At 35.0% G+C, this 25,768-nt stretch overlaps 1 protein-coding gene across 1 annotated transcript in view; it reads right to left on the reverse strand.

Moving 5' to 3' along the window:
* Positions 1–497: 497 nt before the first annotated feature.
* Positions 498–25,768, reverse strand: part of CNKSR1 (connector enhancer of kinase suppressor of Ras 1) — a 37,805-nt gene continuing 12,534 nt past the window's right edge. The window contains exons 6-21 of the mRNA XM_072421684.1: positions 25,389–25,505; positions 18,740–18,799; positions 16,825–16,893; positions 14,872–15,459; positions 13,509–13,561; positions 13,307–13,407; positions 11,653–11,744; positions 10,969–10,999; positions 9,920–10,083; positions 9,535–9,614; positions 9,373–9,444; positions 8,828–8,901; positions 7,339–7,394; positions 6,597–6,717; positions 5,682–5,857; positions 498–3,327 (exon numbers count right to left, since the gene is read on the reverse strand). Coding sequence (XP_072277785.1) covers positions 3,112–3,327; positions 5,682–5,857; positions 6,597–6,717; positions 7,339–7,394; positions 8,828–8,901; positions 9,373–9,444; positions 9,535–9,614; positions 9,920–10,083; positions 10,969–10,999; positions 11,653–11,744; positions 13,307–13,407; positions 13,509–13,561; positions 14,872–15,459; positions 16,825–16,893; positions 18,740–18,799; positions 25,389–25,505 — 2,070 coding nt within the window. The 3' untranslated portion in view covers positions 498–3,111. The remainder of the gene's footprint in view (positions 3,328–5,681; positions 5,858–6,596; positions 6,718–7,338; positions 7,395–8,827; positions 8,902–9,372; positions 9,445–9,534; positions 9,615–9,919; positions 10,084–10,968; positions 11,000–11,652; positions 11,745–13,306; positions 13,408–13,508; positions 13,562–14,871; positions 15,460–16,824; positions 16,894–18,739; positions 18,800–25,388; positions 25,506–25,768) is intronic.

The following is a 25,768-nucleotide window of genomic DNA, read 5'->3' on the forward strand; positions in this document are numbered from 1 at the left end:
TCCCCAAAGGCCTGAAAGTTGTTTCAAGGGTTCCGCCATGTTAAAAAGGTTGAGAAACACTGCTTAAGAGGCTTTGTATTATACAGATGTGGATGCAGCTAGGATTTGCCAAGCAGTATGGAGGCACAGTCAGGGGAAAAAGTATGTCGCGTGCAGGAGAGATAAGCTTTTCAAAATCTTTTTATATACATATTTTATCTTTGTTATAATATTGAATAGCTTTATCTCCACTCCTGACTGCAAGTATCCAATCATGTCCAAACACAAATCATGTTGATTTTACATTTCCTTGGACATGATTAAGTATTCTTTTTTTTTTTACTGAAGCTTTACTGAAACTTTTGTTAAGCTATATAAAACATGATAATTCACTTGACTAATTGAAAAGCCTAAACATAATTAGTAAACTGTCCCCAATTTGTACTTAGATTGTATTTATGCATGTACTGTGGACACTGCTGTTAAGTAGAAAAACAAGCATCTGAAAACAATAGAAATAAGTGTCAAAAGGATTTTTATTAATGGTTATTATTTTGTTCTGTTTTTTTTGGCATATATTAATTCTCAAATTTGCAAAATGAAGAAATAGATAATACTAGTATACTTTGAACTTTTGAAGGTAAATTTAAATCAATTTGAATAAAAATAAAACAAACATACTAGGACAGTAAAATATATAAAGCAGCAAAAGTAGTTTATGAAAAAAGGTTTTAATAAATACACTGCATATGCACGTTTTAAAATACACATTTTCCCAGGAATATGATAGATTTATATATTTTTCCCATAGTACAAAGAAACGTCATACTATTGTGCTCATTTTAAAACTTACGGTGTTTTGCTCCCACCAATGTTTCCTACTAATAACAGCAATTAACATGAATGGTTGGCACAGAAAGTTCAGGTTCCCATGTAAGCTGTTGGCACTTTAGTTTCAGACAAATATTAATAGATGTTTTCTAAAATAGCGAAAACCAGTAAAAACAGACCCTACACAGAAAGGGAGAGAATGGCCTATGCATCTGTTATTTCCAGATAAAAGTGCTCTAAGGTAGCTGCAGATACGGATGCCAGTGAGGAGTCATAACTAGTTCTACCTCCTGTGCACCTACTTAGAATCTACCATTTTTTCCCTGAGTGAGAACATGGCAAGTTTTTATTAACAGCTCAGATGTTTCCTATCTTGAGCAAGGATTCAGTAAGTGACTCAAGAGGCAGATATTAGCCATATGCAATTATCAGATAACAAGAGGAATATAAAATTTTACCAAAGTATGACTTATGACTACTTTTACTACTACTTATGACCTATGACTACTATCAGAGATGTTCACTTACTCCAGTCCGCTGAAGAGGATGGGATAAAACATGAAATGGTCCTTGATTTTTCAGGAATAGAATTCCTATTAATGGACTTTAATTAATTCAGCTATTATTAATCATTATATTGTGGAAGATGATCATTTTAAATATACCATGCATATGGTAACATGTGTTATACCATAATCGCCAAGATCAGGCATGTGCAGAAGGAGCAGCAGGAAGCCTCCTGGGATGTGTGACATAAGTATCCTAGGAGGCTTTGCACTCCCATTCTGTCTTTACTGAAAGTTCTGGCTTCCATGTAAGCTGTTGGCACTTCAGTTTCAGACAAACAGTGATAGATGTTTTATGAAATAGTGAAAAGCAGAACAGACCATAAACAGAATGAGAATGGCTTTAGCATCTGTTATATCCAATTACAGGTGCTCTAAGGTAGTTGCCTATGTGCACAAACATGCACATTCCCCCAATGTTTATCCCCAAATGCAGAAAAAAAGCTCATGTGCAAAAAATATAGTGTGCACTTCCTCTTTACACAGTGTAATACCGCATGTGTGGTCAGCCCTGCCTGGTTATTTCTGATACAATGAACATAAACCTTTACTCATTGCCTCCCCACTTTCTGGGCATAGGAAGTATAGTAGCTTTCAATATTTTTGCACCTATTAAACATATATAAAACAAACAGGGTATATTTAAGAGAACAAAAGAAAGCAATAGAAAGCAAGAGAAGTTGATTGCTAGGGTTAACATACACATCAAGCTAGAAATTTTCAAAACCATAATTGGAACATAAAATCATTCTTGTAAAATAAATTCACAGGAAGCTCTAACTATTAGAGGGCCAATAAGGTGCTAAAGAGACAGACTTTTTAAGCTTTTATTATTACCAAGACATATGACATACTGGAGTTTGGGAATAATCACTGAAGAAGGGTAGTGGTCAATGGGAATGCAGAGGGAAGGAGAGTGTTTTGCCAGAAATACACTGGTAGATGCAATAGAGGGAGGTATACTAGTGTTTTAGCAGTAGTCTTTAAGACTTGACAGGGGAACAGTTCTGTTGCTGAGCATGCACTTGCGAGAAGTGATATTCTGTATTTCGGCAAAAGTGATTGCTACAGACTAAAGAGAGAAATGGTCCTGTTGTGCATGTAATGGTAAAACATATTTGGGGAATATTAGATTTTACTGAGAGAAACAGTGTACTGGTGTTAAGTGCTACATATTGGGGATAGGAAATAGTAATTGCTACAGACTGTATGGGGAGCATTCCAGTTGATCAGTTTACAGAGTAGTTTTACTGGCACAATGATGCATGCTATGTTTTAAGTTACAGTTTGTAAATTTTCCAGTTTGCCAAGTAAGCCTATGAAGAGAAACACATGCAGTAATTTGCTACATTCTTTGGATGCAGATCAACTAGATTTCTCCTGTGTTTTAAATGTCCCTAAAAAATCTTAATTACAGCTTTAATGTTGATTGGGATGAAAAGATATGGCACATTGTTTAAATACTGACATTATGAATGACACATCATACTCTGCAATCCATTTAATGTAAAACTGAAGTTGACATAGCCACAGATACCCCAAGCAGGTAGGGCAGGAGGTCCCCTGTCTGAAATATCTGGACACAGATCAATGTTTAATAAACAATTATAACATCTGACAGACAAATATACTGCAACAAGTTTCATATAAAAAACAGCCATCTATAATCTCTAGACTTAAGCTGTCCTTTCCATGATAACATAAAGTGGTAAAGACTTTGCCACACAATTGACATTTAGTCACTTGCTTCACTTTCATCACTGTCTTGCTTGTCATTGTTATTACCCTCTTCTATATCCATTCTGGATGCATTCTCTGCAGCAGCATGTGAGCTTTTTCCTATAGTACCGTACAGCTGCTCATGTTCGGATTTCCACTTCTGGAATGCAGCAGAGTTTAAGTTAGGATGCTCCAGGATTTGATTCAGTGCTTCAAGCTCCTGTAGTTTTGCCTATGCAAAATAGAAATAAAGTTATAAATACCTGAATATGAAGTAAATGTATCTTTCATACTCCCTGTTCTGTACACTTCATCAGTAATCACTTTGTATTTAGGTATCCATTTCAAAGTACTGTGCAGTCATAGACAGCATAAAATGGAACAAATCTGTGTGATCAACTTTATAAACTCTATGAACAAAACATAGGACCAACATCAAAAAGGCTATTCAAATGGCTGAAAGTAAGGGCTGCAGTAAAGCATTTATATTATATCTCCCTGAAATTCAGCTTTAAAGAAAACATTTCTAAAGCCCAGCTCAGGTACTGCTATAGTAGTGGTAACAGCAGATGTGATGATGTTAGGTTATAAATAGTTAATATGGCGTCAAGTTGATGCCATAATTGTTAATAATAGCCTGAAATATGAAACATTTCTAGAAAAAGATAGTAGCAATATCTTGCTGCTACAACATAGAGCACCTTCCGCCTGGCTCATAAAAGCAGGCAGCATGACTTGCACAGCTCTTACTGATACAACACAGAGTAAATTATTTGTTGCAAGTTCTTCTTTGCACATCAGCCTGGAAATTGCTTCCATCTGGCTGTTGGAACATATACCACAACTATTCAAAGAGTTTTTACAGGAACATACTTTGGAAACCATTTTTTGGTGGCTTCTAACACCAAAACCAATCACGGGGATAATCACTTTACTCAGCATTCTCTGAAAATCTGTACCACGGGGTCTTGTCTTCCTCTGAAGAAGCCCTTATGGGTGAAATGCATCAGGAATATACATTTACTCCGCTCCCAAACAGACATATATTATAACAGCCTGTTAAAAGATTGCTACGATTTAAACTCCAATGTAAAAGGGTCATAGTAAATGTTTTCACAACACATGCACAGTATGTTTATAGCACATATTACATTTTAAAAGCACTTGGTTTATCAACTAATAAAATATGAAAACCCCTATCTTTAATCTCTGAACCTCTAAACTTGGAGAAGCAAATTTACCTAATGTCCAAATTACCTAGGGGTTGGCGAACATTGATATAGGGGGTCATTCTTTGGTTGATAACTACATATCTGTTCTACATATTAATAATGGTAGCAAACCATTGCACCTCATCTTATCACCAACATTTTATGAATTTGTGAATAAAGGCAGGGCAAACAAAAACTTTAAAAATACCAAAATAAATAATTCTAAAGCCATAGATAACAAAAACCACCATTAGCCCACATGGTACTAGCTTGGCATCACTACACTATTCTGTGCTATTCAGTTTTATGACTAGTTTACAGTGTGCATACAACATCCCAATTCAGAATACTACTTAGGTTTATGGCTTATAACTTTTCAATTGCAAAGCTCCTGAACATAAAATTGATGCTGGGGAGATTGGGGGCACCTGTGGGACTGGCAGCTGTCAATCCTTATTGGACCACTAGTTGTTGCTGAAATATATGCATTGACAATGAATACACTGAACTGCAATTTACACGCTCCTCCAGGACATGTGTGGGAAACAGACACAGAGATTATCTCAGATCACCCACATTACACTGCACACGTGTTCAGATTTGTGACTGATCACTTTAGTTATTATTACTATTATTATTATTATGAATAATAATAATAATAAACAGGATTTATTTAGCGCCAAGAAATGACGAGTGCTGTACATTAAATAGGGGTTGCAAATAACAGACAAATACTGACAGTGACACAGGAGGAGGAGCAGACTTACAATCTAGCTCTTCAATTAAGCTTGTATGCTTAAATGTTATACAATATAAATCCTTTGACAAACTTCTCATTTCTCTCATTACTCTACAATATTCTTTAATGTCCCCACTTTTTATGCATGTCTGATGTGAACAATGTTCATTTCCATTTAAAATTACTGTTAAATTGTCTGAAGATTGAAATCCACAGTGCTAAACATGTGCTACAGCATGTCTGATTGGCTACAGTGGAACCACCTAGGATTAGCCTAGCCCCATCATTTTGTAATGATCGTAGCATGTACCCAAATTAAAAACCCAATACTGTGTCTTTTGAGATTAAGTCCTTGTCATGTTTATTTACATGGTAGAAAAAAAATTATGCATAAATTCCGTTTTGTGAATATGCTGCAATAAACTTTACATATTGCAAATAAATGAGGAGTGATCCTTAGTTTCCTGGACCTATACATCTTGATAAAGGTAGCTTGGGGCCTTGTTTTAAATACTCCAATGTGCGTGTATAATATATAAACACACACCTAATGTACTAAAAATTAAAAAAAAAAACTGGAGATTAGGCCTTGTGACACAGAAACCCAAATGCAGCTAACCATCTGTACATACTCACTTTTAGTGTACTTTGTAGAACACGAAGGGTGTGTGCCTTGTGATTAATGTCTGGATTTTTGTTTCGTTTAATGAAGGATTTCCGGTATTCATCTCGAGTCATTGCAGTCTTTTTACCAATAAGTGACACTCCTCCTTGTTTTAGACATGTCATCATTACCTCAAGATCATCATGACCTATTAAGTGAGAAAAAGTGACATTGGTTAATCATGTATTTAAACCAATATGATTCATAATAAAACTAATAATTCATAATAGAAGTCGTCATCATCCATAATATTGTTAAACCACTATCCTGGCAATGCAGTATGGCAAAGATGTTAAAGAATAAGAAAATCCAGGTAAACTAGCTGATCAACACATAAACAGCTAAAATACACATACCTGTATGCCTGAAGTTCTGCTTTAAACTAAAGGTGACTTGCCTACGCAGGGTAAAGCAACAGCTAAACTTTATATTCCCCTTCCCCTGCCAGCAGCACATGCTCAGCTAGTCAAAGTTTTCAAAAACCTGATGTCTCTATTTTCCCATGTAACAGCCCCGGGCTAAATATCAAGGTTATCACAGGAAAATGGGAGCAAATCACATGTTTATTCATAGCATAACTTTTTTAGGCACAAGATATCACTGCTACAAGCTAACTGTAGTGATCATTTAGTAAAACTTTAAATTCACAAAACTCTTTAGCACATTAGGTGCTATGCATATATAATTCATCTCATAGTAAAAAAAAATTATATTTTTGTGTATAGTGAATCAACTGTTACTTAATTATTCACATAAGACAAAAAACAGTTTTTTGTACAAATTTCTTTTTGTGGTTTATGAAGCAAGAATGCCTAAGAAACCTAGTGCGTCCACATATTATATATATATACTGCCAGATAACCTATCATTTATAGTACATTTCAGACCTTGAGGTTGGGTATTGCTAACATTTGGCATCTGAAGACCTTCTGCACCCTTCTCTCCTGGGAAGACTGGACTTGCTACAGGCAAGCTCTTCACTGGGGATTGCACGGTTTGTTTCTTCACCTGTAGGAAGGATTTAGGAGATTACTAAAACATTTTTGAAATTGAATTTTCAAAAAATAAAACAACTGTTAAATTCAAACACATTAACTGACACAAAAGCTCTTAAAACAAACAGAGTTGTAGACTGCTGGTACTACACCCAAAGTGGTATTTTTCAGGCATAGATGGAAAAAGTTAGGTGAATGATCAGATTAGTATTGGCTTGTCCATCAGGGTATTGGCTGCCAGCAGTCCCAAATGCTGCTCACTGCTTGCACACCCCTCTCTGGCCTTATATGTAGTATTGCAGAAAAAGGAGTGCTAGGAAATGTAGATCTAGCATTGCAACATGGTCTTGTAGGATAAATTGCCTCTCCTACAGACCTATAGATCCTTGAACACGTATAAAGGTTAGTAGTTCTTGAAGCTTTAACACTGGAGACATCCAAGCAACAGTGTTAGAAAGAGGTAAGCTTTGACTGACCCAGATATCTGGAACCCAGGGTTCCATTAATTATTAAAAGATCAGGAAGTAATTCAAGTGTTAAGCTAGGGAGCCTCCTTAAATTAATCTGCTGCTGAAATCCACTGCATTCCCAATTATTCAGCATTTAAAAAGGCTGCACAAAACAAATAACTTACTGCATCTTGAACTTTGGAAAGCTCATCATCTTCAGCTTCAGTTTCACTGTAACAATCTAAGAAAAAGAACATAAAATTCTACCATAAATCCCAGCACGAAATACGTAATTTTGCATTATTTTCCTTGATATTTATTCGTGATCTCACAGTTCCTCACCTGTAGAGATTGGTGCAGTCTATTTCTTAAATTGGCTTATAATCTTTTGAAATAAATAGGTAAAATACTTGTAACCTTTGGGCTGTTACAAACATCTGAAAGTTGATTTAATTCAGTCTTCTTCAAAATGATCTCTTTACAGTTCATCTTTTCACACCAATAGTAAACATAAGGGATATCAATGTATCAGAGGAGGTAAACCTTATTAGTGCCCAGCCTAGTATTGAAATAAGTTAAAATTGGGACATGATAGGGAAAGTGAGGAAAAAACTAGGCCTTAAAGGTGGCACTTAAAATGTAGTTAAGATGTTTACTTTATTGTGTTCCAACTCAATGTATAAAAAATCCCAATAAATGGAATATCTTCAATTATACAATCAAAACGTAGAAATGTTTTGCTACAAAACAGTTGATACTCAAAAAACAAAATACTTGATTCAAAGTCCTGAATCTCCTTCTCCGGCACGTTTCGCCACTTAGGGCTTCCTCAGGGGATTTGAAGAAAGATACAGTAACAAATTTGCAAACTTGAATTATGATGAAATGAAGGATTTTTAAAACCAGGCACAGTTAATTTGTTTGGCTAGCTGTCCTAAGGAATGGAACATCAGTGATTTGTTATGCTGATACGAGTCTCCTAAAATTCCTATAACGCTGTAAAAATAACTTAAAACTAGTGTTTATCCAAGGAAAGCTGAGCCAAATGTTAGTTAGTTCACTCTATAAAACTTGAGAAAATGCCTTCCAAGTTATGAAAAAATAGTGCTGCCTTTAGGTGTTTTCACTGAGGAGATTTATGAATTGTAATACAAGGAGCATGTGGAGAGCAGCCTTACTGCAGCAAATCCAAACAAGAATTTCTATTCTTTTCCTCACTTTCCCTATCACGTCCCAATTTTGAGCATAGTCACTTTTTAACAACTAGTAAAATGTTTGTTTGGCCTATAAGCAATTGTCACATGCTATTCACTATATTGTAAAAATGCTGAAACAATGCTGAAACATGGTGTATTTGGTGTATATTTACTTGGTGTATTAAAAACCTTTGTAGTTTTTGTTCTACCAATTACTTTATCCCTGCTAAATGTCATATGTTTGTAATATATCAGGAATATTACCATTACTATTTGAGAATATAGTGACGATGAGGCTGTATTAAAACCTTGTGTATTGGTCACATTAAGGGACAAAACAGTCAAATTGCATATATCAGACATGCAAAAATGGACAACACCGCAGGTGGCCTCAAGGCAAACAGTTGTCCACAGTTTCAAATTCCAAAACAGAAAGCTTTTCACATGCCCATCATTATAACATTACTGTCTTACATACCTTCTTCTCGTGAATGACTAGAGCTTGCATGCGTTTTATATTTTTGCAGTGTTTTGACCAGACATGTCACCCACCTAAAAAATAAATATGAAATATAATAAAAAAGGGATGCTTTCAATGATACTATATTACTTTTATGCATTTTTAAAGTAAAGAAATTTTAATAGTAACCCCCTGTACCAATTTAAAGAATACTGCTACTAAGAACCGAGAAAATCCCAATGCTTCTAGGAACTAAGACTTTTTTACATAGAAGTGTATTAAAACCTTCAGCCGTGTGTAAAATCTAAATAAACCAACTTACACATTACATATGCTGTTCTTTCTTTGTTACCAATGACTGGATGGAGCATCAGAGGACCAAGGGTAAGGTTAGTATTGTAGTGTTGGGGGAGGTAACACAGAAGTGAACCTGTTGTTTTGCTCTGCATAGGTACAGTGCAGCTTTGTTCTAAATGTAACTACCAAAAGCAAAGGTAGTACAATACAACATTACCAACGTTGACTCAAAAGTTGTAGATTAGAAAACAGTCTGATACACTCACTTGTTCATATCGGTCAGATTATCTGCAGCAAACACAAATGGTTTGTACTTCTCATGAGTAAGCTGAAATTCACTGAAAAGACACAAGAAAAGACTATGTGTATACACTGGCAGTTATAAAACTTGGTAAATCACATTTAGTTCAGCTGCTGTATACACTTACTATTTCTTTCTGTGCTTCAGTTCCCTTGGGCTCTCCAAATAGTATGCACCAAGATTTAACAGTCCCAAAGCTTTCTCATCCTAGATTGTGTTTATTATGAAAAAGACACAAAGAGGAATAGGCTATTATAAAATGAATACCCATACAAAACATACATCATTTTGATGAAAATAAAAGAAGGAAAAGCACAAAAGATTTAAATAAAACCTGTTTTAGGTGTTGGGCAAGGTTAGGAAAAACAAGACATGCGAGAAATATGAAGGAGAGATTACACTGCAGACCTTTCTCTCCACAAATGAAAGATAGAACGGTGTGTGTAACCCCTTAGTATATGAAAGAAGTAGAATTTTTGTAATTTTTGACAAACCTGTGAACACACACATACCTGAGGTCCATTGTACCAGTACAGTTTATCTTTTTTTAAGACACAGTAGCAGTGTTTCCATTTCTGGGACATAAAACCAACGTTTTCTTTCCTTTTCCACAACCAGCCATCACAATCTGGACTTCCCAAGTCCCGACAAGACACTCGCCTGCGGCTCAGCTTAGCTGTTACAGCACATATATTAGGCAATATTTAAAATGATCAAGCACATGTTAAATGTTATGTATGCCATAGATACTGGCATTAGTTCTCATTTTTATACATTCATCAATTTATATGCATGAATTCCAAAGTTTTATTTAAAAAAAGTATGAATATGTCAAAAGCTAGTATAGTACAGTATAGCATAGGGAATGATACAGTACACACATAAAGAAAATAATTTTATTCCCTCGATGCAGCATTACACCTACTATAAAAACAGCAGTAAGAAAAGAAAAATACAGAAAATACTTAAATGAAATAACATCATAAAATATTTAGGTTACTTTTGCTGACATCCCTAAAGATACTGACCCTCTGAATTTAATGTTTTAAGAGTAATTTACTCATACCAAGAATGCAAAAAGGATCTCACTCTGACATTGGCTATAAAGATTTTGAAGTCACTGACTTAAAAGGTACCAATGATGGGGACAGCCAGGAAACTAGCTTTCTGAACAAAGATATTATTGGCAGCCTACATGTATTTTTATATGGCTTTTTTCTAATGAAATATGATTGAAACAAAAGATGCTTCTACACCAACATGGTAAATCTATAAAAAAAAATTGGCCCATATGCAGAAAATTAAAAAAAAAAAGTTGGATTTCTAAGGACAGAACATCATAAAATAAAAGTTAAGCACATCTAATGCCATAATTTGACATCTAAAGCAGCTGATCAGTAGGTGACAGAAGTAGATACCAACCACTGAAGCACCTGCAATATTTTTTACAATTATTTCAATATTCCATTTCTTTAACAAGATGCTGCATATTCCAAGAATTAAAAATGTTCCCAAAAAGTTCTTCAAACTGTAAAAAGTATTTTACAAGCCTGAAAATTACCTTTCTGATTTCGCGGAGATCGATTTGATGCCTGAAATACAGTGGTAGGAGAAACCATTAAGATTTGCAAAGACACCATATACAGAATAGCACACAACAGATGCCGTTTGAGCAAATGAACACTAAACATGAGCAATTAAAGCACAGCACAAACTACATAAATAGAATAAATAGGTGCAGTGTCAATAGTACAAGAAAAGATATGCCCTGACAGCAACATACAAAATATGGTGGTAAAGTAAATACATTTCAAATAAGTACAGTATATCTCTATCTCATATTTACTGTAAAGAACAGTGTTGTGTGTTTAAATATGTTGTAAGCCTAAATGGTTAACTAGATAGACAATTCTCTGTTGTGCTGCCTGTTCCATGTTCAACTCCATGGTCCATGTAATTCAACAACTTTGAAAAGAATTGCACAACTATACAACTTTTGCATATCTGTCTCCTTAGCCTCTAATCTGTGCAATGATGCAGGTAAGAAAATTAAGTTCAAACAAAAGGAAACGGTCAATCTAATTACATAACTGCTGCAATGAGGTACTGCTGCACAACTGAATATGTTAAATGGACATCACAAAAAAAAAAAAAAAAAAACGACCTGCAGTGTTACTAAAAGGAAGAAAAATCTTGAAAATCTATTAAAATAATGTAAAGCATTATACATGACTGTTCAAAGTACCTCTTTAGCAGAGTGCTTGTCATTATCTGAAGTTTGCAGCTTTCTCCCAGTGTTGGGGCTTTTTGATTTGTCCTGTGAATTGTGGGTGGAAGCTGAAATAGAGAACAAATATGTAATTGTTAAGCTTCATACATACTGTACATCAGTTGATATACATACATCAGATGTCCCTGTAAATCAACAGTGCTTGTCTCAGACGAAAATCTGATGCATTCACAGCGCTTCTCCCTATGTCATTCATCACTTCTCCCTGGCAAATTTATGAATAACCAATCAGGAAAAACTACTGTGTTTTTCTATGGAGAAGAGCACATCAGGGTCTTGTTTTTTCATACTTCCCCCCCACCTCTCTCACATTCACTGGTCACTGGAAATGATCACAAAAGATAATTTCCAACAAAAGTAATCTGACACCTATACAGAGCTTTACAAGATGATAATTTTGCTGCATCTTTATATTTTTTTATATATTCTGCTGGGGTTATACACAAGCAATACACTACCAGTGGGGCAAAAAAACCCAAGTAAGAAAAAGTATTGGGTAGAGTTTAATTTTGAGGACACGTATTTGTACCAAGAAATCCACAAAGTTTATTGATACTCATAATCATTACCAGCAAATGTCTGCACATAAATCCAAAAAATATTTAAAATTACAATTATAAAGGTGTCATAAAAACATACAAGCAATGATCTTAAAGTAAACCTTTTTCTGGATCACAGACACAAAAGTATTTACTTTTTCTGAACAAGCAACAAAATCAGTTTGAAACAAACCCCATTAATCTTCGTATCTAAAGGTATTGTAGAGAAATACATTTCACAGCATTAAAAGAACCTTTTAAGAATCTTGGCAAACTGTCATTACATTAATGTAAACAGACCACAGAGGTTTCTAAGCTGTTAGAAATGGACTGAAACTTGACTCTAATGTTATTTGTGATCTCTGAGACCACATACATTCAAATTCCAAGAAATTCAGAGATCCGAGCTAAAGAACAGCTTAATCTGAGGCTTTTTGCTAAAGTGCATTGGTGTCCAGACTGTGGCTATAAACAATGTATATTTTCTACACTAGCAATAAAATAGAAATAAGCCCTCTTGCTGCCGAAAGTCATCGAAAATGCCGGCTGCATATCATAGTCTGGGAGGATCTAAGATATTAGTTATTTATTCAGAAGTAGTAATCATTCCAGATCATCAACACCAGGCAACAGGGCATCAATTCGGGAAGACATCAGGCAATTATTAGATAAAGAACAGAACAAACAGCTTAAAAGTATCTGCTGGTTGTTTATAATATAAGGATTGCAGGCTGCCAACTTTTGCTCCCAAAGAAAAACACACTGCTTGTATTGTGAACTTCATTCCTTAGGAAATCTTAGAGATACAGCGATGAATGAGTGGTTGTTTTAAAATGCTTTTACTACTGTAAAATATAGTACTACTGTGAATGTTACCATCTATAAATACTTTGGTGTGCATGGCACAGATTTACTACATTTAGTTTATAGTCCCTATTCTAAGCATAGGTACGCTTTAACAGTAATTCAGCCTTATTGCTAAGGATCAAGGTATACAAGCTAGAACTAAACACATTAGGGGTATACCTATGTTCAAATTACATTTACAAGTACAAGATTGCATTTCTCACCTTCTAACCTCTTGCTGTGTTGAGAAACTACAGCATCTGTTTTGTTTGATAGATTACTGTCAGATATTGAAGGCCTCAAATTGGAAGAAGGTTCAAGCAGGCTACAACACAGAAAGCAATAAAAAGCGTGGAACAAATATGTATATCTTGAATGTGGAGAAGTCTAGTAACAATGGCTATGGGTCTTCTTTTTATATTGTACCTTTTTTCAGGTGCTTGCATAGAATCTGACCCGCTTCTTCTGTGTGAGGATCTCTAGAAAAATATGGCAAACAATGAATACATTTCACTTATACAATATCCTAGTACTGGTATTAATGACACAAATTTTTGTACTTGTAATACAAATATACAATCAGATTTGAATTAAAACATTTCTGTAAATCTTTGGTCCTGGAGGCTTTGAATTTCTATATCAAACAATAAATAGAAAACCAAAGTATCACATACAGACATACATGGCTTAAGGACCCAGTGGAGGGATTCTGGATGCATGTGTATGATATAAATTCTTTAATATACAGATTAATTTAAAGGTAAAAAGGTAAATAGATGAAAATTTGATGTTGGATGCTACATGCCAAAGGTTTTAAATAAATTCCTTATTTAGGTCAAAGTAGTAAATCACTGTACTTAACTCCCTTCTTATATTGCAATGGCTGTAGTAAATTTCTCACTGCATCTGCCATCTGTATCTGTTTTTTTTCCCCAGAGTCTTTGGACTCTGCAAATACCACACATAAGCATGGGAGTTATTCATCCCAGGACAAAGGCAGGCTGATTAGCAGTTATTTTAAGAAACCTAGGGATTCTCTTACTCAATAAAAATCTTTCTGCCACAAATTTTTAGGTTATAGATCCATTCTAAATTCATAATTTTGTCTTATATTTTCTTAACACTGTGCATAATAATTCAGCTTTGACAGGGCATCTCTAAAACTTGTATTGAAAATATGTACTTCTGCACATGACAGATACTTTGCAGGGTCACTGTGTTTTTTTTTATATCCTTTGGCACAAAATTACTTATATATATATATATACACAAATATTATCTTTTATTGCAGTTTGCACAATACATAGGTGCTGTAGATGACATGTTTGCATACACAACATGCACAACCTAGACAGGGGAGAAGAAGAGACAAGCAAATGATTTCCAGAGAGTTGGGGCAGCTCTAGAGAAATTTTAGAGACGTGTGTGGAAAGAGGTTATGAGTTAGAAGATCATTAGTCATATGAGTGTGTATCAGATGGACGCTATACGGGATAAATAGTAGTGAATTTTTTAGAGGTTGCACAGGTTGTTCTGAAGTAAAGAAAAGTGAGAAGAATAACTAAAGCATGGTGCTAGTAAATGAGCAGTGTTGATTACAGTTCTAGTGATGTCAGCGGGAGGTTAGACGTTGATGGACTAAGCCTTAGGAACAGGAAAGGGTATGGGAGAGGAAGAGTTGATATTAAAAGAAATTCAGAATGAATACATCCAATCGCAGTAGAATAGAAGCAGTTTAGCTACAAAGCTATCGCTGGCTTGTTTTAAACAAAAGAAAAATTTAACTAACCTTTATATTTCGTGGGTCTTCCTCTGAGGTATATTGTGCGATTGGAGTGAGTGTTTTTGCATATATTGTTGAGAAAGACATTTCTGGTTGGACAAGATGTTCAGAAGAGGTTGGAGGAACAAAAATAAAAATGGCTGAAACATGAGACTTTGGCTCTGAGGAAGCACCTGGGCATGACCAAGTATGATGCTCGTATGACGTAAACTCACTTGGCCATTTCGGTTTTTCAGTAGGGGATAAGCCTTGTCCTAGACTTTGTGGAGCTCCACTTCCAGATTTTAAGCTTGGTAGTTTGTTCTTTGTCTGGAAAGCAGGTGCACTTTGTGTTGCAAGAAGGTTATTAGGTTTTGGTGATTTTGACAAAAGTTTTTCAGGTCCATACACATTAGGTGAAGCAGGAACATAGGTTGCATGTAATGAAGATGGAGAACTGTCAGTTAACAATGACTTGCTTGTTTCAAGTGTATTTTTCTTGATTGGAGTAACTGGAGATTTGGAGGGAGAGACTGAAACTTTTTTAAAAATAAGAGTCACAGAATTTGATTTCTCCTGGAGTTTACACACAAGATTTTTATGAGTCCAACCAACCTATGTGAACACAGTATATGAAGATTATTCATCGCATATTAGGATAAAAAAATAATCAATTTTGTTGCAATTTGTTATCTTTATTTTAAGTTTTAAGTTATTTTAATAGCTTAGGAATAGCATATCCTGTGTATTTGTCAGATATTTGGAACATCATTTCAAAAAACAAATATTTATTGTATAGACATATTTGTTTTTAAACCTGTTCTGATTAAAAATACATTAAACAAATGACAAAAATAGTACGTTATACAGCTGTTCTGTTTAAAGGTTTTTTTCACCTCTTAATTCAATTAGAAGGGGAGGACACCTCCCCTTTCCTCTTCACCGCTGTGGCAGTGAACACTAAAGGGGAAACCCGCAGCCTCTCTTTTCTCAAAAAATATTACCTCATAGTATTAGTAATTAAAATTAGTAATGGTAATTTTTTGTTTCCTCTGGTTTTTCTTATGTTTAGGTAAAGTTTTCTTTATGGATGTGTTAAAAGTAAAAGTTCAAATTGTAAAAAACCAATGGTAACACATGCATGTGTCAGTGATTATCCTATACCATTTAATATTTGTATATAAAGTACAAAAAAGTAACATTTATATTGAAACTTAAGTCCCACTTTAAAAATGGGCAATCAGGCAGGCAATGTCCCTTCTGCAATAACTGCTCTTACCTGCCTGTTCACTTGATACCCAGGATATTAGGCTCAAAACATATTTTTTATCAGATATTATTTAATATTAAAAGTCCATAGGTCTATATAAGCAACTATAGGACAATGACCCACAACCCAAACAATATAATACAATGCAATAAAAAACTCAACAAACATAAGGATATCTAGAATTATACATTAATATAACAATAAAAAAAGAAGGTCTTCGATGTAGTGGAAAAATATATTTGTAATAATATCCTGTTACTATAGAGTGAGTTTACAGCATTTCCACACCATATGTTTTAAAGTTCCCTATGATCTATCACATCCCAGGCAGAGAGAACCAGGCCTACAGCCATATTTATATTGCTTAAATGGGGTTATATACTTGCTAAGTAATATATTTAGCAATACCTAAAGATAATAATGCCCTTTTTCAAATAGTTGCAGAAATTCCATGTTAATTTTTATTCACTCTTCTGTATTATGTTTTTATTGTTTCTAGTCCACTGATATGCAAAGTCTGCCATCTGTAACCTTCCTGATGCTGGTCAGTAAATTAACATCCCTGCAATAAATTCCCTGTCCCTAAAAGGTGTAATACTAGGAGAAGCATAGATACCTTACTTACAAATGATTTTTGGAAATGTGAAGAAAGTTTTCCATCAGATTAATATATGTCAATAATTTTAAAATATACTGTTTATTGAACTTACCACAACCTGATCATTCACTTTAATAATCTCATCTCCTGGAAGGATTTGTTCACACTGTCTGGCTGGAGACTAAACACAAGAGTCAAAGCGATAAGTTTGAAACAAGCCACGCAGCAACAATACCAAAGCATAGTAAATTTAGAAGAAAATATCTGGCTTTCACTAAATTAAAAAAAAAGATATTAGTGATATATTAAGAAGATAGTACAGGGGTAAGATATTGTCCCTGGACAAAGTATTGGTCAGACCACATCTGGAATGTGCAGTCCAGTTTTGAGCACCAGTTCACAGAAAGGACATTGTTGAATTGGAGAGAGTGCAGATAGGGGCAACTAAATTAATAAAAGGAATGGAGAAGAGACGTTTAAGGGGGGATATGATCATCCTGTATAAATATATAAATGGTCAATATAGAGAACTCTCTTCCCAATTATTCACTTTGAGATCATTACAAAGAACAAGAGGGCACTCTTTGCGTCTGGAGGAAAATAAGTTTAAGCTCCGGATAAGGAAGGGATTCTTCACTGTAAGGTCTGTGAAAATGTGGAATCGGCTCCCTCAGGAAGTAGTTTCAGCAACTACTATAGATTGCTTTATGAAAAAGCTTCATGCTTTTCTAGAAGCACAGTATATAACTGGGTAATAAGGCTTTAAAGTAAAAATAACAGTCACTGTTGATCCAGGGAACATCCGATTGCCTCATGGAATCAAGGATTTTTTTTCCCCTGTTGAAGCAAATTGTACCAGGGTTTTTTGCCTTCCTCTGGACCAACTATGTCTTATAGGGTTTTATATCTGGGATATGTTTATTTCTCTAGTGGTTGAACTTATGTCTTTTTTCAACCTAACCTACTATGTAACTATGCAACTATGATGTGTGATGATGTTAACAGAACTTACCTTGTGTTAGTGAAACATACCAGATGGTATCTTTAATGGCCACTTAAAAGAACTGTGTAGTTACTGTACATATAAAGTGCCTGTAGACTTTGAACTGGGGTAAAGAAGTTTCATAAATCTCCAGAGTGGACCGTTCTACAGTGACACAACAAACTGCCATCTCAGTCAACAGTAAAAACAGTGGCTTTAGTCAACAACTGCATATAAGTAGGGATGAGCGAGAATGCCTCTGCCTTAGGCAGTGAGAATTTCCTCGAACTTCCAAAGGGTCAGCGAAATTTTGGCAAACCAATTTCACGAACCCATCAGAAGTTCCAGGAAATCATTACAGGAGGATTCCCAGGGCTGCATACATTTATGCAGCCCTGGAAATCCTCATGTATGCGATCCCTGGGCACTAGAGGTTAAATGGAGACAAGTCTCCCCATTCAAATTTCTAGTGCTCTCTGCGTGAGGAAAGGAAAATCCTGATGACGCTCAAGTGTCACTATAAGGAAATTTCGATCTCGATCGGCGAATTTACACCGGCCATTCTCGCTTACAATTTTGGTAAGCGAGAACGGACGAAATGGCCGCGGGATCGAGTTTGAAAATCTTGCTCGCTCATCCCTACATATAAGTACACCAAGCTGATTGAAGATTAATATATTAGGAACCTAAATGGCATCATTGCTGGTGTGTACTTGCATGGGAACCCAGTTGCAAACTCTAACTGCCTCACACTTGCTAGATGTGAGTCCAAGCCACACCATCCCCTTCATGCTTCATATGATCAAAAACTATTTATCTTTATTCTATATAATTCCCAGTCTCCGCATCAACATTACCATGGCATGATACAAAGTGTTGGATTGTTTCTCTGTGCAAATGCTAAATAAATATTTGTAGACAAATTATATGCACAGAATAAACCAAGAAGCATGGGCAACTGATCAGGTCTATCACAGTGATTAGAAACTACTTACATTTATGAATTGTAACTGTTTTATTTTGGTAACACATGATTAACACTGACCTCTGGCCCTGTTTGGCGAACAAAATGTTGTCCTGAAGAAGTCGACTTAATTTCAAGCCCCTGCAACATAAAATTTTACAGGTTTTAAAATACCACAACATTCCAATGTTTTCCTCACTACCACACATCTAAAGAAGGTGCCTTATTGAAGATGAACTCCAGGATAAGTTAATGTTGCATAAGAAGAATGTACATTTTTACATAAATCTTGGTGTGTCTTATGAGTTTCTTCCAAATCTGGGAAGTATAGCAGCATGAATGTTTCCTTTTGCAAGGGTTTCCTGTAACAAAAACCTATTACTGCAGTTTTTGTCTTGTGCAGCGTCACTGGTCTTGTATCTGCCCCAACTCTCATTTTAGGCAGGCAACTTTTAGTGCACGTACCTTCTGGGTTGCCTCCAAAGCTCTGTACAGGCTATGAGCAGCTCACTGATAATATTGCTATTTTTACTAAAAAATGGATTAGGATAATTGTATTTGTAATACCTGGTTTTACAAAGGTATTTGGCACATACAAAGTATGGTTTATTTAGTTTTGGATACAGTAAGGTAGTTTTAAAAGCCCTGTCTTTTTTTTTATATCCCTGGCTTACTGATTGGATTTTCTTTTACTATAAATAAAATACAATACTCACATCTCATGTCTTGGCTTTCTACACTCATTGGTTAAAGCCAGTAATTAAATAGAAATTGAATAGTAAATGTCCCTGGGTCAAGGACATATGAATGGTCTGGAAGAGTCCTAGATAAGGTCTTACCAGGTAAGTTTACCATTGTTCAAAGTTAAAGAGCACAGGAAATTATCAGCTCATTTTGACTAAAATGAATATTGATATACTGATAACTGATATTTTTAACATTTTCAACCATAAAGAAAGAAAGAAAGTACCACTTTTAATGGTGAGTTTAGCAGACCAAAGGGGAGTAAAATAAGATAATTTTATTGTTAGAGTTTGCATCACGTATGCAATTATAAATTGATGAACTAAAAACACTGTTATAGTTCAAACTGTTTAACATGAAACAACAATGTCAACAAAATATACCAATAGTGCCCACATTAGGGAAAGCCTTGGAACAAGCCCAAAAATATGCTATTTCAAACAGCTAGCTCAGTTAAGTGCCACAAATTATCACAACGTATTTAGCCTTATGCTAATTAATATAATGAATACTATAGTATTCATTATATTAACTATAGTTTTTTAATCGAATAACACAGCTCAACAAAAAAAAAAAAGATAAGTTAATGTTGCATAAGAAGAATGTACATTTTTACATAAATCTTGGTGTGTCTTATGAGTTTCTTCCAAATCTGGGAAGTATAGCAGCATGAATGTTTCCTTTTGCAAGGGTTTCCTGTAACAAAAACCTATTACTGCAGTTTTTGTCTTGTGCAGCGTCACTGGTCTTGTATCTGCCCCAACTCTCATTTTAGGCAGGCAACTTTTAGTGCACGTACCTTCTGGGTTGCCTCCAAAGCTCTGTACAGGCTATGAGCAGCTCACTGATAATATTGCTATTTTTACTAAAAAATGGATTAGGATAATTGTATTTGTAATACCTGGTTTTACAAAGGTATTTGGCACATACAAAGTATGGTTTATTTAGTTTTGGATACAGTAAGGTAGTTTTAAAAGCCCTGTCTTTTTTTTTATATCCCTGGCTTACTGATTGGATTTTCTTTTACTATAAATAAAATACAATACTCACATCTCATGTCTTGGCTTTCTACACTCATTGGTTAAAGCCAGTAATTGAATAGAAATTGAATAGTAAATGTCCCTGGGTCAAGGACATATGAATGGTCTGGAAGAGTCCTAGATAAGGTCTTACCAGGTAAGTTTACCATTGTTCAAAGTTAAAGAGCACAGGAAATTATCAGCTCATTTTGACTAAAATGAATATTGATATACTGATAACTGATATTTTTAACATTTTCAACCATAAAGAAAGAAAGAAAGTACCACTTTTAATGGTGAGTTTAGCAGACCAAAGGGGAGTAAAATAAGATAATTTTATTGTTAGAGTTTGCATCACGTATGCAATTATAAATTGATGAACTAAAAACACTGTTATAGTTCAAACTGTTTAACATGAAACAACAATGTCAACAAAATATACCAATAGTGCCCACATTAGGGAAAGCCTTGGAACAAGCCCAAAAATATGCTATTTCAAACAGCTAGCTCAGTTAAGTGCCACAAATTATCACAACGTATTTAGCCTTATGCTAATTAATATAATGAATACTATAGTATTCATTATATTAACTATAGTTTTTTAATCGAATAACACAGCTCAACAAAAAAAAAAAAAATGTTTTTTCACGTGCCAATGATTTTTCAATATATTTAGGGTATTTCAAGTCTGCCGAGTCCGGAAAGAGGCCTGGTTTCATTGAATTGTCTCTAGTTCTTATAATACAGGAATTTGAATAGAAGATTTTATCAACAACAATGGTAACACAGCATATTACACTGGGGAACAAATTTTTTGTTGAGTTAGATGTTACACTTGTTTTTTAGAAATTTTTAGGTGGTGAATCCAGAAATGAACCCAGTTTTTTGGTATCACATCTAGTTTTTACAACACAGGGTACCCTCCATTTTTGTCAAAAACATACAAATTTTACATACAATGAAAAAATAATGAAATAATACCTTGAATGTACTGTTTATTTAAATTTGCTTTGTTCATACAAAGGTTTTATTGTTACTCTGACATTTTTTTTTTTACAGTAAAACATTTGAAAATTTATTGGGTAAGCGGTTAAGGTAAAAATTTACCTTTATAGCTTTTCCTGGAGTGTTTAGTGTTAGGACAAATACCGCCGGATGCTCCAACAATAGTCAGCCATCATATGTACATCCCATCTACCCTGATACCATCCTTCCTTGACCTTCAAATCTTGGTGGAATCGTTCACCTTGCTCATCTCTGACTGCACCAAGGTTTTCCGGGAAGTTAGAAAGATGGTTATGCGGAAAATGCACCTTGATGCTTCTATTGCAACCAAGCATTTTGTAGCTCTCCAATAGTTTCTGGTCAAGTGTTTGTTTTGAGCAAAATATTTGCTCATGTGTTTCCAAAAATATCCTTGACAATGGCTTTGAATGATAACTAAGCAGTCTTTTCGACTTCTGACATTGTCCTGATGAAATGTTCATCTTTGATGAGCTGCCGAATCTGTGGACAATCAAACACAGCGGCCTTTGTTTTTCAAATGACAGGTTAGGAAATGCCAAAATGAGGTACTTGAAACAGTCTCCTTCAGTTGGCAAAGCTTTAACAAACTGCTTCATCAAACCCAGTTTTATGTGCAGAGGCAGGAATATAATATCCCTTCTATCAACAAGTGTCTCATGTAGAATGTTTGGATCACCTGGTTTTAGGGCACATTATTGAGGCCAATTAATTTCCACCTAATGCCCCTCATGAGCTCTGCTGTCCCACATGCACAGATAACAGAGATACTTGGTGTACCCAAGAAGGAAGCATACCATTTTAAGGTCAACACAGATGACCCAATTGTGTTGGTGGTATTGCAACAACTCAATGACTCTCTTTATGTCTGCATATTCTTCACAAAGAGAAACTAAATGGCCAATTGGGACTGAACTAAATATATTGACATTGTGAAGGAGGACACACTTTAAGCTCCCCTTTGAGCTATCGATGAATAGTCACCATTCAGTTAAGTTATAGATTGGAATTCCCAACTCCTCCATTAAACCAGGTATGTTATGGCAATACACAAAGCCACTCTCAGTTGTAAAGTACTACAGAAATGCAATTTCTCTGGTTCGAAAGTACGATACCTTTCGTTCCTTTTTCAAGTAGGTTTTTCCCATGCAGTCTTGATTCTAGGAGTTCTGAAGCCTTCTTTAATAGTCTAAAATCACATACAAAATCACTCAACTCATGCTGATCAAATCCCTTACGAACAGAGTCCTCTTTAATTTTAAACTCTTCATCATTGTTGTCACCTAGTTCATCACCACAACCATGTTCTTCAAGAGAGGGTAATGTAACGTAAACCGGCACTGGGATTTCATCTGAATGAGCCACTGGGCATAAAGCCCATGGTAGACTAAGATACTCTACATTACATTTACTGTCCTTGTTATATCCTGAAGTTTTCACTTAACAAAAGTAACAGTCACTAAAATTATCTCCTGGCTCTCACCAAAGGATAGGTATACCAAATGGCATCTTGTAACGTGTTCCCTTTGTCCACATCCGGAGCAGTGGAGAAAAAACCTGACGTGATAGAAGAAAACTAACTGCACTTTCAGAATTAGCATACCTATTTTAGTGTAAATAAGCTTTACTAATTTAGCTAATTCTGTGTTATTATCAATCTATACTTACACCAATGTTTTGCATTTTATATATTAAATGTAACATTATTTTTATGAAACTTTAATTTACCTTCTTTTTATTCATACATTTTCCTTTTTATTTTACAGAAACATAAGTTCTTCAAAAAGAAGTTGTTTAAATGACCCCAATGAATTTTGCTACATTTGTGGTGAATATTCTTAGCAAAAACAGAGAAGAAACATTATAGAATTTGTAAAACAAGCATATCTTGCATATTTTGGTATTAAAATGGGGGACCAAGATAAATATTGGGCTTCCCATATGGTATGCAAAACTTGTGTAGATTGTCTATGTCAGTGAAAAAATGGAAAACTGAAAAGTTTGAAATTTGGTGGTATGGCGAGAGCCCAAAAATCATCATAATGATTGTTATGTTTGTCCTGTGAGTCTAAAAGGTTTCAATTGTTACAAGAAAAACAAGTGGGAGTCCCCTGATTTGGAATCAGCAAGATGACCTGTGTTGCATGGTGCTGATGATCCCATACCAGTGTTCAGTACACTCCCTGATATTCCTGTATCTGACATGGAAGATATACAAGGTTTGGAGTGTAATCCAGAAGTTAGCAGTGGAAGCGAAAATAAAGGAAGTGTATGTTTCATCAAAGCAGCCATTCTCCCAAGAGCAGCTCAATGATTTAATATGTGACCTAAGTCTGTCAAAACAAGCATCTGAATTTTTAGCATCCAGGCTAAAAGAAAAGAACTGTCTGAGACCGGAAATTAAAATAACAGTTTATAGGACAAGAGTGGTGACACTCCTACCATATTTCAGTGAAGATGGAGACTCTATGTATTGTTGTAACATCCCTGGACTACTAGCACATATGGGAGTACCAAAATACAGAGCAGAAGACTGGCAGTTTTTCATAGACAGTTCCACTCGAAGTTTGAAATCTGTTTTACTGCATAATGGCAACTGCTATGCATCAATTTCCAAATGGTCACTCAAAAAAACTTAAAGAAGAATGTGAAAATATCCAAATGGTCCCACAAAAGCTTTGCTATCATGAACACCATTGGTCCATCTGTGTTGATTTAAAAATGGTGAACTTCCTACTTGTACAGTAAAGTGGATACACAAAATACCTATGTTTCATCTCCTCGTGGGATAGTAGAGCAAAGCAGGATCACTGGAAAAAAGTAACATGCCCTCCAAGGGAAAACATGAAAAAAGGTGCAGCGAACTTCAAATACATTTGTAGATTCTTCCCTGGATTGAGTACTGAAAAATTAAAAGCAGGAATCTTTGATGGACCCCAGATTTTGAAACTGATAAATTATTCAAATTTCACAAGTTACATGACTGATACTGAAACTTCTGCCTGGCACTTCTATTTAATGGTTGTCAATAACATCTTGCTTAACCATAAAGCACAAAATTATGAAGAACTGGTACAAAACTTGCTTTTAAACTTAAATTTGGGTGCTACTATGAGCATAAAGGTAAACTATCTCCATAGCCATTTGCAAAAATTTCCAGAAAACCTTGGCAATTTTAGTGAGGAACAAGGAGAGAGGTTCCATCAAGATATAAAGGTGATAGAAGAAAGGTATCAGGGCAGATGGGATAGAGACATAATGACAGACTACTGCTGGAGCCTTCAACATGATTGTCCTGATCATCAGCATAAAATGAAATCATACAGAGTTTTTCAATTACTTCTTTGTGATTAGTTCTGTAATTATACTGAATATAGACTATATTGACATTTAATTTTGTATTCGCAGGTATATCTAGTTTAATTTTGCCTAATTTTTATGTTTCATTAGTTTTCTATAGGGTTAATATTGAGGTAATTATTTCAAAAACCAGAGCAAATCTAGCAAAACCAATACCATATTTTGAATCTGTGCATCAAACACAAGCTAAAATTACTTCAATCTGTTTGGCAAGAAAATGTTTGTTGACCAGTGTAATACCTGGACTATGGGGTCCATTTATGAGAAACCACAAATATTTAAAAATTATTCAAATACAGAAATTATTTTAATGCTGATAAGCACTGCCTGCAAACCCCTTCAATATCCATGGTATGTGGCTGCTGCAGATGCTAATAAAGAAGTATACTGGTGGCTGATATAAAAGCAAGTAGAGCAATCACAACTGGTATTTGTTGGAGGGGTAACTAGTAACTTGTGGTGGGGTAGTGTACCCATGTTAGGTCTATTAGTGTGTCTTTGTCATGTTCTGACTTCTTTCATTAAACTTGCAGTTGATATATTCTATAAACATTCTCTAAATATGGGAAAAAAGCTAATCTCACCAAACTTTGTGCAGGTTTAGGATATATGTGTACTAGCTCCAGAGTTGCCGTCTGGCTGAGGAGACTCTCGGGACTGCAGCTCAGAATACTCTTACATATCACACAAATATTTTCACACTACAAAAAAAAACAAAAAAAAGAACACATTATTAGTATCAATTAACAAACAAGGCTATGTGGAAGGAATGGCAGAGAGTCCAAATAAAAAGCACAGGTGATGTTACAGAGAGAGTAAACAAAATGATGTAATCCAATGTGACGTTTAAAAATATAAATACACGCATACTTAACTACCTTTTTTTAGTGCCTTCTGCAACAGTGGAGAACATCATGTACCAAGCATGTACATCATGATATAAAGCATGTAATATGTACATCAT

Source organism: Pyxicephalus adspersus, chromosome 1, assembly GCF_032062135.1.
Source record: "Pyxicephalus adspersus chromosome 1, UCB_Pads_2.0, whole genome shotgun sequence".
Classification (NCBI taxonomy): domain Eukaryota; kingdom Metazoa; phylum Chordata; class Amphibia; order Anura; family Pyxicephalidae; genus Pyxicephalus; species Pyxicephalus adspersus.